The sequence below is a fragment of the Pleurodeles waltl genome, chromosome 2_2 (assembly GCF_031143425.1).
Source record: "Pleurodeles waltl isolate 20211129_DDA chromosome 2_2, aPleWal1.hap1.20221129, whole genome shotgun sequence".
NCBI lineage: Eukaryota > Metazoa > Chordata > Amphibia > Caudata > Salamandridae > Pleurodeles > Pleurodeles waltl.
Genome location: NC_090439.1, coordinates 1161657654 through 1161675749, shown reverse-complemented (window position 1 = coordinate 1161675749; position 18096 = coordinate 1161657654). Strand labels below are relative to the sequence as shown.

The following is an 18096-nucleotide window of genomic DNA, read 5'->3' as shown; positions in this document are numbered from 1 at the left end:
TCCTTCTGACCCTCTTTGATCCATCCGCAGCCTCACCCATTCCAGCCCTGGCTGGTGGGGGCCAGGGGGCTTCTCTGGGGGTACAGGCGTGGACTCAGGCTTTGCATCCCTGTGCAGTCCATCAGTCAGGGCCCTCTCCCGCCAGAGAGACCCTGAGATGAGAGAGGAGCGGGCCTTGGCATTTCCCTGGCGTTGGGTAAGAGTTGTGCCTCGCCCAGCCCTGCCTGCCCCTGGGAGAGGGGTGCTGCCCAGGGGGAAGGGTGGGGCAGAGGAGGGAGAGGCGTGCTATAAAGCTGCTGTCCGGCAGGGGAGGCCTGGGCTGGAAGTGGACAAGAGAGGAGTGGAGAGGGAAGAGAGAGGACAGGAGAGGGGTTAAATGAGAGATGGAGGCTTAGTATTGCAAAGGAAGAAAAAGTGAGAGAAAGAACCAGGGCGGAAGAATGAACTTGTGAAAAGAAGTGCATTGCACTATTAGAGGAAATATCTGAGCGGTCAAGCAGAGTTTTTTTACACCAGTGTTGCTTCCCGCCTCTAGGAAGCGCAGAGATGCACGAGATGGTCTTCTACCCGCTCTGGAGGAAGCTCGCCCTCTGCCCAGCTAGGGCCAGGTGTCCCTTCAGGTGTTTGTCCACAGCTCCCGAGATGGCGGCCATGGTAGGCGGCCAACCCAACCCCAGGGCCCAGCATCAGCAGTCCATCCCCAGCACAGGGCGAGAAGCCTGTCTACCTGGGGCCAGGTGTCTATCCAGGTGTCTGTCCACAGCTCCCAAGGCGACCACGCTGAGTGTCCCTCCCATCCCCAGGGCCCAGCATCACCGGTCCATCCCAAGCACAGGCAGAGAAGCCTATCCACCTGGAGCCAGGTGTCTATCCACAGCTCCCAAGATGGCCGCTACGGTGGGAGCCCTGAGCACCCAGTCCACCCCGACAGTCCACCCCTACGAGTCCATCCCCAACACCGGCAGAAACACCTGGCTCAACTTCTACCGCCTCTGGAGGACCAACGGCTTCCAGTACTTCCACCAGGTGATGGAGAGAAACTTCCGGACGTACGGACCCATCTACAGGTGAGCAGGGTCCCTGTGGGGTCAGGGAGGGACATGAGGGCTGGAGGACTCAACATGACCTGCCCACAGGTGAGGGTCACTGTGAGTGACAGTGGAGGGAGGGACATGAGGGCTGGAGGACCCAACAGAGCCTTTCCACAGGTGAGGGTCTCTGTGAGTGACAGTGGAGGGAGGGACATGAGGGCTGGAGGACTCAACATGACCTGCCCACAGGTGAGGGTCACTGTGAGTGACAGTGAAGGGAGGGACATGAGGGCTGGAGGACTCAACAGAGCCTTTCCACAGGTGAGGGTCTCTGTGAGTGACAGTGGAGGGAGGGACATGAGGGCAGGAGGACTCAACAGGACCAGTCCACAGGTGAGGGTCACTGTGAGTGACAGTGGAGGGAGGGACAGGAGTGCTGGAGGACTCAACATGACTCATCCACAGGTGAGCAGGGTCACTGTGGGGTCAGGGAGGGACATGAGGGCTGGAGGACTCAACAGGACCTTTCCACTGGTGAGGGTCTCTGTGAGTGACAGTGGAGGGAGGGACATGAGGGAAGAGCAGAGACATTTTAAGGCATGGAGCAAAGTCGGCTCTAGCCCAGGGTCCCAGCCTTTAAGGGGGCCCCACAGAGAGCCACCTCTGTTCTGCCGTCTTGCCCTGACGACCTTGAATAATTCTTAAATAGATTGTTTAAAATACCTTTTTTATTTTATTTATTTTCATGTGGGTGATGTGGGAGAGTCTATTACAGACATTTTGCAGAGAAATGTGTTTATGTTTCATGCAACATCCATAAAAAAAGGTTCATTTAGATCTGAACAGGACCCCGCATATGAGAAATGGGGGGTGTCACAGAGATTATTTGCAGTATTATTAGTGAGTTCTTGTCCTGTTACTATATTGAAAACACACCAGTCCCCCTGAATATTGGATGGAAACAGATTTAGAATTTGACCCAGGGCCCTGCGCAGTAACTGACCTGGCCAAAGGGAGCATGATAGACCTGAAACTGGATCATAAATTCAAACCTGTTCCTAACAAGGACCCCCGAAACACGTTTGGCCCAGGGCCCCCAAAATCCTTAAGATGTCTCTGCTCAAGAGGCCCCCTCACCAGTAGAGTGGGTCATGGAGGACAGGGCGTGGCGTGTGGAGACCTCAGGAACTCCCATCTCTGTGCAGGCTGGCTGTGGTGTGAGGGCCCCGGGGAGGGACTGTACCAGGGGCATGGGGAGCGGGGGCCATCAACGGTTGAATGGGGTCACTGCAGGTGAGGGAAGGGACATGAATGGTGGAGGACTCAAGAGGGCCCATCTAGAGGTGAGTGGGGATCACTGAGGGCTGTGGCTGAGCGGGGGGACTGTACCGGGAATAAGAGGCGTGGCGGGTACCAACGGGACTGAGCTACAGGTCAGCGGGGTCACTGCAGGGTGGGGGCTGAGGGAAGGACCAGTGCTAAAAAGTAGAGGAATCCGGTCGGATCCCAGTTTTGGTAGCTGTTTCTGGGCCAGATCTCGGATCCTGCTGATCCAGGGAAACACGAATTTGTCCTGGTGTAATTTTCCGTCACGGGACACAATTCAGCAGCACCACACATTATCTGGGTTCCGTTTGTACGGTGCAGCAGCCCCGGTGCGTTCTTATTTTCACGTCCAGCTGGGCCCAAAACAAATGCCTGACTTAAAGGGTCGTCAGCCCTCCTTTTGCTCAAGTGTCATCCCGGCTGAGAGCCATCTGGGGCCTAACACCTAGATGCCAATATATTGGAAGGAAACAAGGTGCCCAGCATATCATTACCACAGTATTTTAGAGAAACTGTGACTTGGAGGTAGGCTTTTCACGTTGTTCACCCCCCCCCCCCCCCCCCAACCCCCCATTTAAAAGATGTGCACGCGCTGTAAGAATGCCAGGTGTATGTGTGTATGAGCAATTACACCAATAGTGATTTAAAGGGCACCTACAAGTTTGTATTTTTTTATTTTGTAGCAGTACTCAGCCCAATTCGAAGCGCTTTACGTTACACACAGACGCAATAAACCATACCAGTTACATTAATGCACAGGGAGTCACATAACACACTGAGGATTAAAAGGTGCAGGAATCACACAGTGTCCATACATGTACGCATTGTATGTTAAGAGTGCATGGCTGGGAGACACATGAAGTCAGGATACAAAACGACACCATGATTGGGGTTGTCTATACTAAAAACACTTTATTACTTCCCAAAGGAACCCTTCTGTGCTATCTTAGAAAAACAATCAACTGAGGAAAAAGCAGTTAGGGTCTAAACCCATGAGTTACACTTGCATGCAGCTCCTTGATGCCGGTAAATAGATCTAGGTGCTATATTAGAAGGACTGCAACTTGTGCACTGCAAGTGACAAATGACTTCGGTGTCAAAAGCAGTGGCCCACTTACCCACCTAAACAACAAACAGATCTGTGATCTGCATATTACTCTGTGTGCTTTGCAGCAGGTACATCAACCCTCTAAGCTACTTTGTGTCAAAACTGTGCCTGGACAAAACAGAGAACTCAGAACTGTTTCCCCACTAGAGGTATTTTTCTAATCCCCTCAAAATTATTGGGACACAGTTATCCCTACAGCAGGTGTCTTACCCCTGTAAAATATAAAATACACCCTCTTTGTGGCTAATTAGGTGACAGAACAGAGTTACTGCCACACCTGCCCTTGTTGCCACTTTTTTTGCTGAATATTTAAAATAAGAATATATGTTGACTGTCAACCTCTGATTTTCAAGCTCCGCCCCTTGTGACTCCACCCCCTTCCTGTGCCACATCTTGTAATGTGTTTTTTAATTACCAGCACTGTGAGGGACTGAGTATAAGAGGGTGGGGAGCAACAGTGTATGTACAGGGGAGCGGGGTCACTGGGGTGTGAGGTGGGGGGGCAGTAGGGGTGGAAGGCATTCCCACAAGTGGGCGGGGCTTCTGTGGGGTGAGAGCTAGGGGGAGGGGCCACAACAACAACAAATGGGGTGCGGTAACAATGACACCCATAGAACTCAGGTAAGCAGGCCCCGTGGGGTCGAAGGTCAGACTGTGTCAGTGGGTGCATGTGGGTCACCTGCACATATTGTTTGGGTTGGGGGGTTACTGTTCAGCGTCAGACGTTGACCCGGAAGAAGAGAGAAAACAGCACCAACGGGGGAAGAAGGAGGGAGAGAAATAGAGGAGAACAGTGACAAGTGGAGTAAGAAGGGATGACAACAAGCATTGGCAACGCCAATAGATCGGGCTCCAGTGTGGTAATACTGGGAAACAACATTCACAAATGCCAGAGTTTCCATTTAATAGCACAATGAAGGCAAACCTATGTGCTTTTCCAAATGCCTATTAATATTTATAAAATTTAGGGCAAAAGTTCTAAAATATTTTTACGAGATTGTGCATTGAGAAAGCATTTCAAATGCCACCATCTCTTACCATCCACACTCCCAGTACAATATTGCATCTGTGGCCACTGTCAACTGAGGGTACCACGGGGATTGACACAGGGTCTGGTGAGAGGGCCGAGCTCCAGGGGCGTAACAAAGGCCCCCGCAGCCCCCGCCTTGCGAGGGGAGGGGGGCGAGCACCAGGGGGGCCCTCAGCACAGCACCTAGCCTGAGTGAGTACGACCCCCCCCCCCCTTCACTCCAATTTTGTTACCCCAAGGCTATCCTCGCGCATCCCCCCACCCGGCCCCACCCAGCTTCCCCGATGCCGAGGGAAAGATTTTATGAAGCGGAAAACAGCCGAAGACCCTCCCCAGAGAGACATTCGCACCAGAGACGTCCCGGTACCACCAGCTGTTATAGCGCTCAGAGGCAGCCTTGGGGTAGGGCGAGCGCTGTACCAAATGAAATCAAATAAAATCGTGCTAAGTGGATACAGGAACACAGAGAAAAAATGCATATTCACCTTTCTGTTGCTGTCAATTTGAAAGTAAGCATTGAGAGCCTCCCTCCCAGAGAGGCCCCGTTATTGCAACACAGCGACGATATGACGCGTCATCGCGATGCTCGCGGGAGGGAACCTGTGACCAAAGGGCCCAAGCAGACCTTTTTGTATTTTTTGTAAAGATTCTATGGTGGCTCCTTTGAAGCTCAAACAGCAGTGGCCCCTGGAGTGGTTCCTCGCAGCGCGTGCCCCACTGGCAGTGTCTTTCACGCTGGCACCACCAGCTGTTTAATGCTGTGATGCCCACCTACACCTGTGATGACTGACACCTGCTACATACACGTCACAGAGCCTGTTAGTCTCAGACACACGCATGTATAGCATGTACAACATGTCGAAATCAGGCCCGCTGGGGTCGCACACATATAGGTTTTCCGTAAACGTTCACATACTATAAACCAAAATGAAAATCAAGTATATAGAAAGGGGATACCCATGAAATCTGCAGTGAAGCGGCTCTCCTGGGCCCACGTTGGACACCCTCATCCTTGTGGACGAAGAAATAAGGGTGCGAGGCAAACGCGGGGTTTCACTGCTGGGATGGTGTTATGTAGGTTGATTTCAAAAGAAACACTTGGGGGCCACGGGGTGTAAATTTATCAAGAGTTTACTGCAGGGTCTCCAACCTTTTCACTAACGAGACCTACTTTTGTTCAACGAACATCATCCCAAATTTCTAAAATTATTACTCTTGTACACTTCAAACAAGACTGCATTGGTGGTCACACTATGCGAGGGTACCGGCTGTGATTACCACAGTGCAAGATTACCGGCTGTGATTACCGCATTGCAAGATACCTGGCGGCAATTACTGCAGTGCAAGATTACTGGTTGCGATTACTGCAGTGCAAGATTACCGTCTGCGATTACCACAGTGCAAGATTACTGGCTGTGATTACCGCAGTGCAAGATTACTGGCTGTGATTACCGCAGTGCAAGATTACTGGCTGCGATTACCGCAGTGCAAGATTCCTGGCTGCAATTATTGCAGTGCAAGATTACCAGCTGCGATCACCGCAGTGCAAGATTACCAGCTGCGATTACCGCAGTGCAAGAATACCGGCTGTGATTACCGCAGTGCAAGATGCCCAGCAGAAATTTAAATACTTAACAGCCACGGCTTCAGTGCCCCCTAAAATACTTAACAGCCACAGCTTCAATGCCCCCTAGCATAAAGGGAATAATGGTAGTAGTAAATCTCTTATTGCTGCAGGTTTATCATTCAAATATTAGCTGTAAGTATATTTTTAAAGTTATGGGTTCAGAAATTACATACATTTTCGCCTCAAATGCAGACCTTTCAATTTTGGTATATGCATGTTAATTCAACCAAGCAAAAGTTTCTAATTTAGTTGGTGGGGCCGCACACAGGAGAGCTACTCTGTGGTAGCTGGAGAGCTACCAGTAGCTCATAAGCTACTCGTTGGAGAAACCTGGCTTAGCGTCACCCTTCCACCATGCAAGATGGCATAAACCTATGTCAGATTTATCCTTGCGTGGCCCGGAGTGTCCTGCTAAGTCTGGAGTAACACCAACCAGCACAAATCACTGCCTTGTGTTACTCTGCCCCAGGGAGGCATTCCATGGCTGGAGCATGCGTGCTCCCACACCTCCACCCATTGAGTTCGGTGCATTGTCATATTTACCAACACTGGTAAACCTGGGAATGCGTAAAAATGCTATGCATTCCAAGGAGAGGCACTATAAGGAGAAATATCTTTATTTTTCCTAGTTGTTTCCTGTTTCTAAGTGTGTTGCACCAGGGTGCAGGGGTGCCTACGTTGGCGCTAGGCAGCCAAAACTTCCCTGGATCGGAATGTGCCATATAATGGTAAATTTCCCTTTCACGCAGCGCAGCAGTGTAGCTTGCTGCGTTGTGCTGTGTGATTTTTTGATAAGTATTGGCTGGAGTGTGCATGTTCTCACAGCCCAGAGAGCTGAGTGGATCCCATGTAGCCAAGGATGGTCAAGTTATTACACATGTCTACTGCAGGTCCTGGCCTGGAGCAATTCGCATAGGCAGATTGTTTAATAGCCTCTAAAGGTGTTGTAAGAATGCAGTGTGTCCTAATTCGACCAAGAAATATGCCCGCCATGTTTCAGGATTGGCCAGTAAAAGACAGTCATAATTGGGGAGCAGAGGGCCCTGTACTCCCTTGGGCCACAGTGCTACTGCACCAGTTGAAACAATTGGAGTTATTCCCCTGAAAGCTGCAAATGTGTCATTATATTAGCACAACAATGGTCACCTTGGCCTGACCCTCACCCCGATCTAAGGTTTGTGTGGCAGCAGGTTAGTGGATCTCCTCTGCCCACCACAGCCAGGTGTCATCTACCACAGACCACCAGCCTGTGGTGGTGCAGGTGTGCTGTACTCCATCCTGTGGTGGTGCAGGTGTGCTGTACTCCAGCCTGTGGTGGTGCAGATGTGCTGTACTCCAGCCTGTGGTGGTGCAGGTGTGCTGTACCCCAGCCTGTGGTGGTGCAGGTGTTCTGTACTCCAGTCTGTGGTGGTGCAGGTGTTCTGTACTCCATCCTGTGGTGGTGCAGGTGTTCTGTACCCCAGCCTGTGGTGGTGCAGGTGTTCTGTACTCCAGCCTGTGGTGGTGCAGGTGTGCTGTACTCCAGCCTGTGGTGGTGCAGGTGTGCTGTACTCCAGCCTGTGGTGGTGCAGGTGTGCTGTACCCCAGCCTGTGGTGGTGCAGGTGTTCTGTACTCCAGTCTGTGGTGGTGCAGGTGTTCTGTACCCAAGCCTGTGGTGGTGCAGGTGTGCTGTACTCCAGCCTGTGGTGGTGCAGGTGTTCTGTACCCCAGCCTGTGGTGGTGCAGGTGTTCTGTACTCCATCCTGTGGTGGTGCAGGTGTTCTGTACCCCAGCCTGTGGTGGTGCAGGTGTGCTGTACTCCATCCTGTGGTGCTGCAGGTGTGCTGTACCCAAGCCTGTGGTGGTGCAGGTGTTCTGTACCCCAGCCTGTGGTGGTGCAGGTGTGCTGTACTCCATCCTGTGGTGGTGCAGGTGTGCTGTACTCCAGCCTGTGGTGGTGCAGGTGTTCTGTACTCCAGTCTGTGGTGGTAAAGGTGTTCTGTACTCCAGTCTGTGGTGGTGCAGGTGTTCTGTACCCAAGCCTGTGGTGGTGCAGGTGTGCTGTACTCCAGCCTGTGGTGGTACAGGTGTGCTGTACTCCAGCCTGTGGTGGTGCAGGTGTGCTGTACTCCAGCCTGTGGTGGTGCAGGTGTGCTGTACCCCATCCTGTGGTGGTGCAGGTGTTCTGTACCCCAGCCTGTGGTGGTGCAGGTGTGCTGTACTCCATCCTGTGGTGGTGCAGGTGTTCTGTACCCAAGCCTGTGGTGGTGCAGGTGTGCTGTACTCCAGCCTGTGGTGGTGCAGGTGTGCTGTACCCAAGCCTGTGGTGGTGCAGGTGTTCTGTACTCCATCCTGTGGTGGTGCAGGTGTTCTGTACCCCAGCCTGTGGTGGTGCAGGTGTTCTGTACCCAAGCCTGTGGTGGTGCATGTGTGCTGTACTCCAGCCTGTGGTGGTGCAGGTGTGCTGTACCCAAGCCTGTGGTGGTGCAGGTGTTCTGTACCCCAGCCTGTGGTGGTGCAGGTGTTCTGTACCCCAGCCTGTGGTGATGCAGGTGTGCTGTACTCCATCCTGTGGTGGTGCAGGTGTGCTGTACTCCAGCCTGTGGTGGTGCAGGTGTTCTGTACTCCAGTCTGTGGTGGTAAAGGTGTTCTGTACTCCAGCCTGTGGTGGTGCAGGTGTTCTGTACTCCATCCTGTGGTGGTGCAGGTGTGCTGTACCGCAGCCTGTGGTGGTGCAGGTGTGCTGTACCCCAGGCTGTGGTGGTGCAGGTGTGCTGTACTCCATCCTGTGGTGGTGCAGGTGCGCTGTACACCAGCATGATGTAAGACAGACACCCTAAATGAGCCCCTCAGGCAGGAGTGCATCTGTTCCACCTCTGACCCCGGCCGCGGAGCGCCCAGAGGCGGGCCGCGCAGCGTCTTGCTGTTTGAGCAGCTCGCATGCACTGAGTGGCTGATTCACAAAGAACCTCCGACTCGTGGCGGGGCCTCGGCATTGGGTAACTGCAGTGGTATGCAGACCTAAGTCTCAAATCTCAAATATTTCTACGCACAGTCTCGACCACTGATACAATAAACAAACCCTCATCAACAAACAAACAATTCTGAATGCCACAGTAGTAGAAAAAAATACATATACATTTATATATTTAATCTGATAGAAGCCTTTATACATATTTCAAAATGTAGAATTTGATAGATAAATCGACATCATTAGAAGCAATAAATGACACAATAAAAAAGAGGGAAACACTAAAACAGACCAATCAACACGTCTTTTATCATATACACTTCTACCTTCCTGTCACTGGACACTCATAATTTTTTATTCCTATAAAAATGGCTCGTGCTCGCAGATAGTGCCAATTATTTTGTATCGACGCTTTTCAGTTGAGAAAATGTGATACAACTCAGATATCTGCCTTCCTCACAACTGGAAAACAGATGAACACATCTAAAAGAAACAAACATTTCACATCATTACAAACATAAAATGTAAAAATATAATGTCAACTTCTGCAGTGTGTGCATAATATAACACCACTCAGGGATTAACAAGCAACATAATATTATGCATAACGCATATATTGAGACATAGTGATTTTGAAACCTTATCGGATACAAACAAATATTCTGGTGCCAGATTGCATTCTGTTGTTTTAAATCACCAAATTAAACAACCTGATATACAAGGATGTGCACAGTCATACCTAAAACTATGCATAAAATCTCCCATTTGTACTATTGTCAGTCGTCCACGTGCACATACTGAAACCTGTCCAACCACCATGCAATCAGTGTCAAAGTCCAGGCCCCCTATGAGCTGAAACAAACCCTTCATTCAACACAGTCTAAATACCTTCCAGTGGTTCTCCCCATCAACGCACACACAGCCATTATCTCACTCCCACCCCTCCACTGGGGGTCCCCACTCCCATCACACTGTCTGTGAGCTGTTCACTCACCAGCTGTCAAACCAGCACCTTATGCAAGCTCCATACATGCCATGCAGCGACCCCACTTCAGTCCTACTGTAGCTGAGAGGACATTAAACCGCAAAACAAAATTTTATACATTGGGATTCTGTGATGGCAAATAGTCAGGGTGCTAGATGGATGGTGTATACCTTTTGCCTCACCCAAACTTAAAAACTGTCCTCAGTGTTGGGTGATATCTGTTGTGTCTTGGGACTATCATTTCACATACTTTACGTGTCGACAGCACTTGTGGGAAAACTTATTTGATGGAGAAAAACCCCATAAGTGAATACCAAAAAGCCTCCAAAAAATCAAAATCCATACGTATAATATAGGATCAGTGCTCATCATTCAATGTTCATGTTTTTTCCCAACTGATCTACCAGCGCCTTGTATTACCTATTGTGTGTACTTTCTGGAAAAAACAACTGGCTCCCCTAGGTGTGACCTCCTGGTTCTGTATAAGGGACCAGAATCCCCAACCAGTACTCATGGGGAACATATGTGCACACTGGCTGTATGTATATATTGACACTATCTGCAAGCACGAGCCAGTTTTTATAGAAATTAAACTTTACGGAAGTCCAGTGACTGGAAGGTAGAAGTGTATATGACCAAAGACATATTTCTTGGTCTGTTTTAGTTCTTCTGTTTCTCTTTTTCATTGTGTCATGTACTGTTTGTAATGATGTTTTATGTCTCACATTACATTTTTTTTAAATATGTATAAACATTTATTGGAATAAAACAAACATATATATCTAGCTCTCCGGAATCCGGAATTGTTTGATGCTGGATGAAGGTTTGTTTATTGTATGAGTCGTCGAGATTGTGAGTACAAATATTAGAGACTTAGCTCTGCATACCGAGGAGTGTCTGCTGGTGTTTGATTAACTTTAGTAAGTAGTCACTCTGTTGCCCAAAGTTTTGCACTGATCATTTACAGTTGCTGGCCACAAGACAGCCTTCTGCCTTCCTGGGGGGAGGTGTGAACGACTCTCAGGGCCTGCCGTTGGAAGAGGTGTGAGCTCTCCCTGGCAGGAAGGCAGTAAACTGTGTGCCAGCCCAATAGGCGAGATTCAAAATGGCAGCCACCTTTGTAGGGCAAATGGTGGACTGCTCTTTTGTTCTTGCAGACAGGTTGACATTGGAAACAGAGAGAGGAAAACAGTTCCCAAACCAGCTTTTCGATAGGCATATAGTCAACCGGTAGCCACATCACCCGGGGTGGGTTAGGGGACACCACATACCAGGAGAAGGGTTCTGCCATCTTGGGAGGGTGCAGAATATTGCATTCTTGAATACCTAGATGGCACACTTGACAGAACGTCATCACTAGGCAGGAGGGGACGTAATAGCCCATTGCCTAGTAGTTGCCACATCTGCAAAGTCAGAATCTGGGCATAAAAGTAGCACCTCCTGGCACCCAGACCTCAGTTCATGTCTGTACTGGAGTGACTGGAGAAGGACCGCCATAATGTTCCCTGGACCCAGCAAAGAGAGGCTGCACTAAGTCTGGATTGCACCTGCTGCTCTTCAGGCTAGCAAAGAGAGGGCTGTGCCTGTGGTATCCTGCTCGAGGAAAACTCATCCCCAAGTCTCAGATGGAAGCAGTGATTCCAAGGGTCACTTGGCTGACTTTCTATTACAGCTACGAAGTGCAGCCTGGGAGATTGAGACCCAACCCTCAAGAGTTGCACCCAAGTCTGCTCGTCCCAAGAGAATTGTCACAGGGCAGTTTGGTCACCCAAGACAGACATTATCACCAGTTAAAGGGAACTGCTGGTTTGGTTGTAGCCAGACCCCAGTAGGCCAGTGTAGGAGGCTGGACTGGCTTGTAGTGAGTACCAAGGGGTACTTGCACCTTGCACCAGGCCCAGTTATCCCTTATTAGTGTATAGGGTGTCTAGCAGCTTAGGCTGATAGATAATGGTAGCTTAGCAGAGCAGCTTAGGCTGAACTAGGAGACGTGTGAAGCTACTACAGTACCACTTAGTGTCATATGCACAATATCATAAGAAAACACAATACACAGTTATACTAAAAATAAAGGTACTTTATTTTTATGACAATATGCCAAAGTATCTTAGAGTGTACCCTCAGTGAGAGGATAGGAAATATACACAAGATATATATACACAATAGCAAAAATATGCAGTATAGTCTTAGAAAACAGTGCAAACAATGTATAGTTACAATAGGATGCAATGGGGAAACATAGGGATAGGGGCAACACAAACCATATACTCCAAAAGTGGAATGCGAACCACGAATGGACCCCAAACCTATGTGACCTTGTAGAGGGTCGCTGGGACTAGTAGAAAATAGTGAGAGTTAGAAAAATAACCCTCCCCAAGACCCTGAAAAGTGAGTGCAAAGTGCACTAAAGTTCCCCTAAGGACAAAGTAGTCGTGTTAGAGGAATAATGCAGGAAAGACACAAACCAGCAATGCAACAACTGTGGATTTCCAATCTAGGGTACCTGTGGAACAAGGGGACCAAGTCCAAAAGTCACAAGCAAGTCGGAGATGGGCAGATGCCCAGGAAATGCCAGCTGCGGGTGCAAAGAAGCTTCTACTGGACAGAAGAAGCTGAGGTTTCTGCAGGAACGAAATGGGCTAGAGACTTCCCCTTTGGTGGACGGATCCCTCTCGCCTTGGAGAGTCGTGCAGAAGTGCTTTCCCGCCGAAAGGACGCAAACAAGCCTCGCTAGTCGCAAATCGTGCGTTTGGCGTTTTTGGATGCTGCCGGGGCCCAGGAGGGACCAGGAGGTCGCAAATTGGACCTGAAGAGAGAGGGGACGTCGAGCAAGACAAAGAGCCCTCACTGAAGCAGGTAGCACCCGGAGAAGTGCCAGAAACAGGCACTACAAGGATGCGTGAAACGGTGCTCGCCGAAGTTGCACAAAGGAGTCCCACGTCGCCGGAGACCAACTTAGAAAGTCGTGCAATGCAGGTTAGAGTGCCGTAGACCCAGGCTTGGCTGTGCACAAAGGATTTCCGCCGGAAGTGCACAGGGGCCGGAGTAGCTGCAAAGTCGCGGTTCCCAGCAATGCAGCCCAGCGAGGTGAGGCAAGGACTTACCTCCACCAAACTTGGGCTGAAGAGTCACTGGACTGTGGGGGTCACTTGGACAGAGTCGCTGGATTCGAGGGACCTCACTCGTCGTGCTGAGAGGAGACCCAAGGGACCGGTAATGCAGCTTTTTGGTGCCTGCGGTTGCAGGGGGAAGATTCCGTCGACCCACGGGAGATTTCTTCGGAGCTTCTGGTGCAGAGAGGAGGCAGACTACCCCCACAGCATGCACAAGCAGGAAAACAGTCGAGAAGGCGGCAGGACCAGCGTTACAGAGTTGCAGTAGTCGTCTTTGCTACTATGTTGCAGGTTTGCAGGCTTCCAGCGCGGTCAGCAGTCGGTTCCTTATCAAAAGGTGAAGAGAGAGATGCAGAGGAACTCGGATGAGCTCTTGCATTCGTTATCTAAAGTTTCCCCAGAGACAGAGACCCTAAATAGCCAGAAAAGAGGGTTTGGCTACCTAGGAGAGAGGAAAGGCTACTAACACCTGAAGGAGCCTATCAGCAGGAGTCTCTGACGTCACCTGGTGGCACTGGCCACTCAGAGCAGTCCAGTGTGCCAGCAGCACCTCTGTTTCCAAGATGGTAGAGGTCTGGAGCACACTGGAGGAGCTCTGGACACCTCCCAGGGGAGGTGCAGGTCAGGGGAGTGGTCACTCCCCTTTCCTTTGTCCAGTTTCGCGCCAGAGCAGGGGCTAAGGGGTCCCTGGACCGGTGTAGACTGGCTTATGCAGAATTGGGCACATCTGTGCCCAACAAAGCATTTCCAGAGGCTGGGGGAGGCTACTCCTCCCCTGCCTTCACACCATTTTCCAAAGGGAGAGGGTGTCAAACCCTCTCTCAGAGGAAGTTCTTTGTTCTGCCATCCTGGGCCAGGCCTGACTGGACCCCAGGAGGGCAGCTGCCTGTCTGAGGGGTTGGCAGCAGCAGCTGCAGTGAAACCCCAGGAAGGGCAGTCTGGCAGTACCAGGGTCTGTGCTACAGACCACTGGGATCATGGAATTGTACCAACAATGCCAGGATGGCATAGAGGGGGCAATTCCATGATCATAGACATGTTACATGGCCATATTCGGAGTTACCATGGTGAAGCTACATATAGGTAGTGACCTATATGTAGTGCACGCGTGTAATGGTGTCCCCGCACTCACAAAGTTCAGTGAATTGGCTCTGAACAATGTGGGGGCACCTTGGCTAGTGCCAGGGTGCCCTCACACTAAGTAACTTTGCACCTAACCTTTACCAGGTAAAGGTTAGACATATAGGTGACTTATAAGTTACTTAAGTGCAGTGTAAAATGGCTGTGAAATAACGTGGACGTTATTTCACTCAGGCTGCAGTGGCAGGCCTGTGTAAGAATTGTCAGAGCTCCCTATGGGTGGCAAAAGAAATGCTGCAGCCCATAGGGATCTCCTGGAACCCCAATACCCTGGGTACCTCAGTACCATATACTAGGGAATTATAAGGGTGTTCCAGTAAGCCAATGTAAATTGGTAAAAATGGTCACTAGCCTGTCAGTGACAATTTGGAAAGAAATGAGAGAGCATAACCACTGAGGTTCTGATTAGCAGAGCCTCAGTGAGACAGTTAGTCACTACACAGGTAACACATTCAGGCACACTTATGAGCACTGGGGCCCTAGGTTACCAGGGTCCCAGTGACACATACAACTAAAACAACATATATATAGTGAAAAATGGGGGTAACATGCCAGGCAAGATGGTACTTTCCTACAGCCAGTGGGAACTGTTTTTTGGCTGGACTTCAACAGGACTTAGAGGGACATTGACCCCTGTGGCCAAAGTCACCCCACAGTGACTGTGGACCAAGGAGTTGGCCCAGGGAAACCCTGTCACTGGATCAGCATCCTCAGCATCCTTCAACATCTTGAGCATTGTTTATCCCTTGCATCAGGACCACTCCATGATAGTCTATGGCAGTTCACCCACAGAATTTTGGAACTGGACTGGAGAATTCTTTGACTGCGAGGTAACTGCCCAACCAGGCCTTATTGGCCTCTGTGGCCTGCTCCCTGCTGGAGTGGGTCACCCACAGTGGGCCAGAGTATTAGTTTACAACTTAATAAAAGTTTTCCAAAGTTTGCAAAGTTGAACTGCGAGAACGGTCCGTTACAATATTTCATTGCATTGAATAACCTCATACCTCTAGAACCCTCCAGTGGATTTTTGTCATTGAAATGTAATTTTGAAGATAAAAATACAGCATGATTTTAGAAACTGGTGATAGATTTTTATTGTGTCTCTGTCTTATATTAGAAATACAGATTTTCTATTTACGGTTCTCTCCAAATCACAATTAGGAAATTGGTATTCCTAATGTATGATACCCTGTTGAGTTTCAGTAGCAATTCCTAGTGGGCCATAAATAGATCTATCGCATGCATATTAATGAGGTAGGTCTTAATTTGCGACCCATTAGGAATCGCAGCCATCACAGGGATGGTGGCTAGGAGACCACCATGTCTGTGACTGCTTTTTAATAAAGCAATTAAAAAAAAAAATGCAAACCATTTTCTGTAAAGGAAAACAGGATACATTTAAAAAAAAAAAAAAATTGCAGTTTCATTTTTTAACCTCTTAAGTGCGGGCGTCGGCCACTGGCCGACGCCCACACACCCTCCCTGGTGCGGGTCACGACCAGTGGCCGACACCAGATTTTTTTTTTTTTTTTTTTTTCCCCCGGGAGACACGGAAGCTACTGTGTCTCCCCCCGCCCCCCACCCGCCCCTTTGTGACGTCAGCGCGCCGCGAGGCGCGCTGACGTTGCAAAGGTGTTTTCCCCATGAAAGCAGGAAGCAGCCTTGCGGCCGCTTCCTGCTTTCATGGGGAAAACGGCCTTTTACACGTTCAGGAAGGCCTCGTAAGAAAGGGGAGAGTCTCCCCTTTCTTACGAGGCCTTCCTGAAAGTGTTTCCTGGCCCCCGGTTGCAGCTGTGCTGCGATCGGGGGCCAGGAAACACTTTCAGGTTTCCTGGCTCCCCCGATCGCAGCACAGCTGCGATCGGGGGGGTCAGGAAACATTTTGAAAAGGCCTCGTAAGAAAGGGGAGAGTCTCCCCTTTCTTATGAGGCCTTCTGAAACGGTTTCCTGGCCCCCGATCGCAGCACAGCTGCGATCGGGGGCCAGGAAACCCCACTAGACACCAGGGATTTCACTTTTGGGGGGTGGCCCCCCCCGGAAAACGGGCCGCCCCCCCCGGCATAATTTTCTTTAAAAAAAAAAAGGTAGGTGCCCCCTGGGGGGGGGGGGGGGGGGGCGCGATTGCGCCCCCCCCCCCCCCAGGGGATTTTTAAAAAAAAATTAATAAATAAATAAATTTAAAAAATGAAATGACAGGGGGTCGCCCGTGGGCAGGGTGACCCCCTGTGGGGGCAATTTTTTTTTTAGATGTTTTAGGGTTTCCCTGGGGGCCATTTTGGCCCCCAAGGAAACCATACAACAACTAAAAAAATATATATGTATATATATATATATATATATATCTATGTAGATAGATATATCTAGGTACATGGATATATCTATAGATATATCTATGTAGATATATATTTATATATATATATATATATATAGGTAGATCTGTATCAAAGAGATTTATAAAGCGCGCTACTCACCTGTGAGGGTCTCAAGGCGCTGGGGGGGGGGGGACGGGGGGGAGGGAAAGGGGCTAGGAGGTTCACTGTTCAAAAAGCCAGGTTTTGAGGCCCTTCCTGAAAAGAAGTAGGTTTTGGGTCTTGCGAATGTGGGTTGTGAGTGCGTTTCATGTTTTGGGTGCAATGTAGGAGAAGGATCTGCCCCCGGTGGTGGTGTGTTTGATGCGGGGGTCAGAGGCGAGAGAGAGGTCAGCTGAACTGACATTTCGTGTGGGGGTGTGGAAGGTGACTCTCGTTGAGGTAGGCAGGGCCTGTGTTGTGGAGTGATTTGTGTGTGAGGATGAGGATCTTGAAGGTGATCCTTTTGTCAATGGGGAGCCAGTGGAGGGATTTGAGGTGTGGAGAGATGTGTTCGTGTCGGTGGAGGTCGAGGATGAGTCGTGCTGCTGAGTTCTGGATGCGTGTAGTTTGCACTTGAGTTTTAGAGTGGTGCCGGCGTAGAGGGCATTTCTGTAATCAAGCCTGCTGCTGATGAGTGCGTGAGTGACAGTTTTTCTGGTCTCTGTGGGGATCCATTTGAATGTTTTTCAGTATACGGAGTTTGTTGAAGCATGAGGAGGTAAGAGCGTTGATTTGTTGGGTCATAGAGAGGGAGGAGTCTAGGATGATGCTGAGGTTGCGTGCGTAGTTGGCGGGGGTGGGTGCAGGGCCTAGCGTGGTGGGCCACCATGGGGGGTCCCAGGTTTTTTTGGTGAGGGCCAAAGAGGATTATTTCGGTTTTGCTTGAGTTGAGTTTCAGGTGGTTGGCTGTCATATATACATCACTTTTGTCAATATGTGTGTGGTTTCCCTGGGGGGAAAAGGGTCCGACTTGTCTAGTGGCAGTTTTAGTGCCATAAAGAAGCGCAGAAGGTTTATATGCCTACTGCAAAGAGCACATCTGTATTTTATGTAAATAGCTGAGTACATTAGTAAAGTCTATGGAGAGATGAAGGGCACTTTTGCTGGGTGGTAATGAGGGAATCCGAGGAGGAGGGAGTGGGAGCACCAATAATGATTGTTGGACTGGGCGCAGGAGGTGCTAAAGACTGTGACGAATGGTATGTGACAAGGTGTTTTTTGAGTGTCTTGAAAGTACGTGCTGATTGAGGGAAGAAGTGCAGGTAAGGTGGCCTCTACTGTTGCACGTATCTCGCACACACCATCGATTTTGTGACTGTCTACGTAGGCTAGTGTTTTAGAGCAACAGTTTAGCCAATAGCAGAGATGGCATCTTGATGGATGACTGCTGCCTGCACTCGGGTTATAGAGGACCGCTCTGACATAGGATCAGAG

The 18096-nt window shown here is 49.9% G+C and overlaps 1 protein-coding gene across 1 annotated transcript in view; it reads left to right on the top strand.

Moving 5' to 3' along the window:
* The first annotated feature begins 336 nt into the window (after window positions 1-336).
* The window catches only part of LOC138274973 (cytochrome P450 11B, mitochondrial-like), a 94702-nt gene continuing 76942 nt past the window's right edge, over window positions 337-18096 (top strand). Inside the window, exon 1 of the mRNA XM_069219064.1 lies at window positions 337-1067. Coding sequence (XP_069075165.1) covers window positions 547-1067 — 521 coding nt within the window. The 5' untranslated portion in view covers window positions 337-546. The remainder of the gene's footprint in view (window positions 1068-18096) is intronic.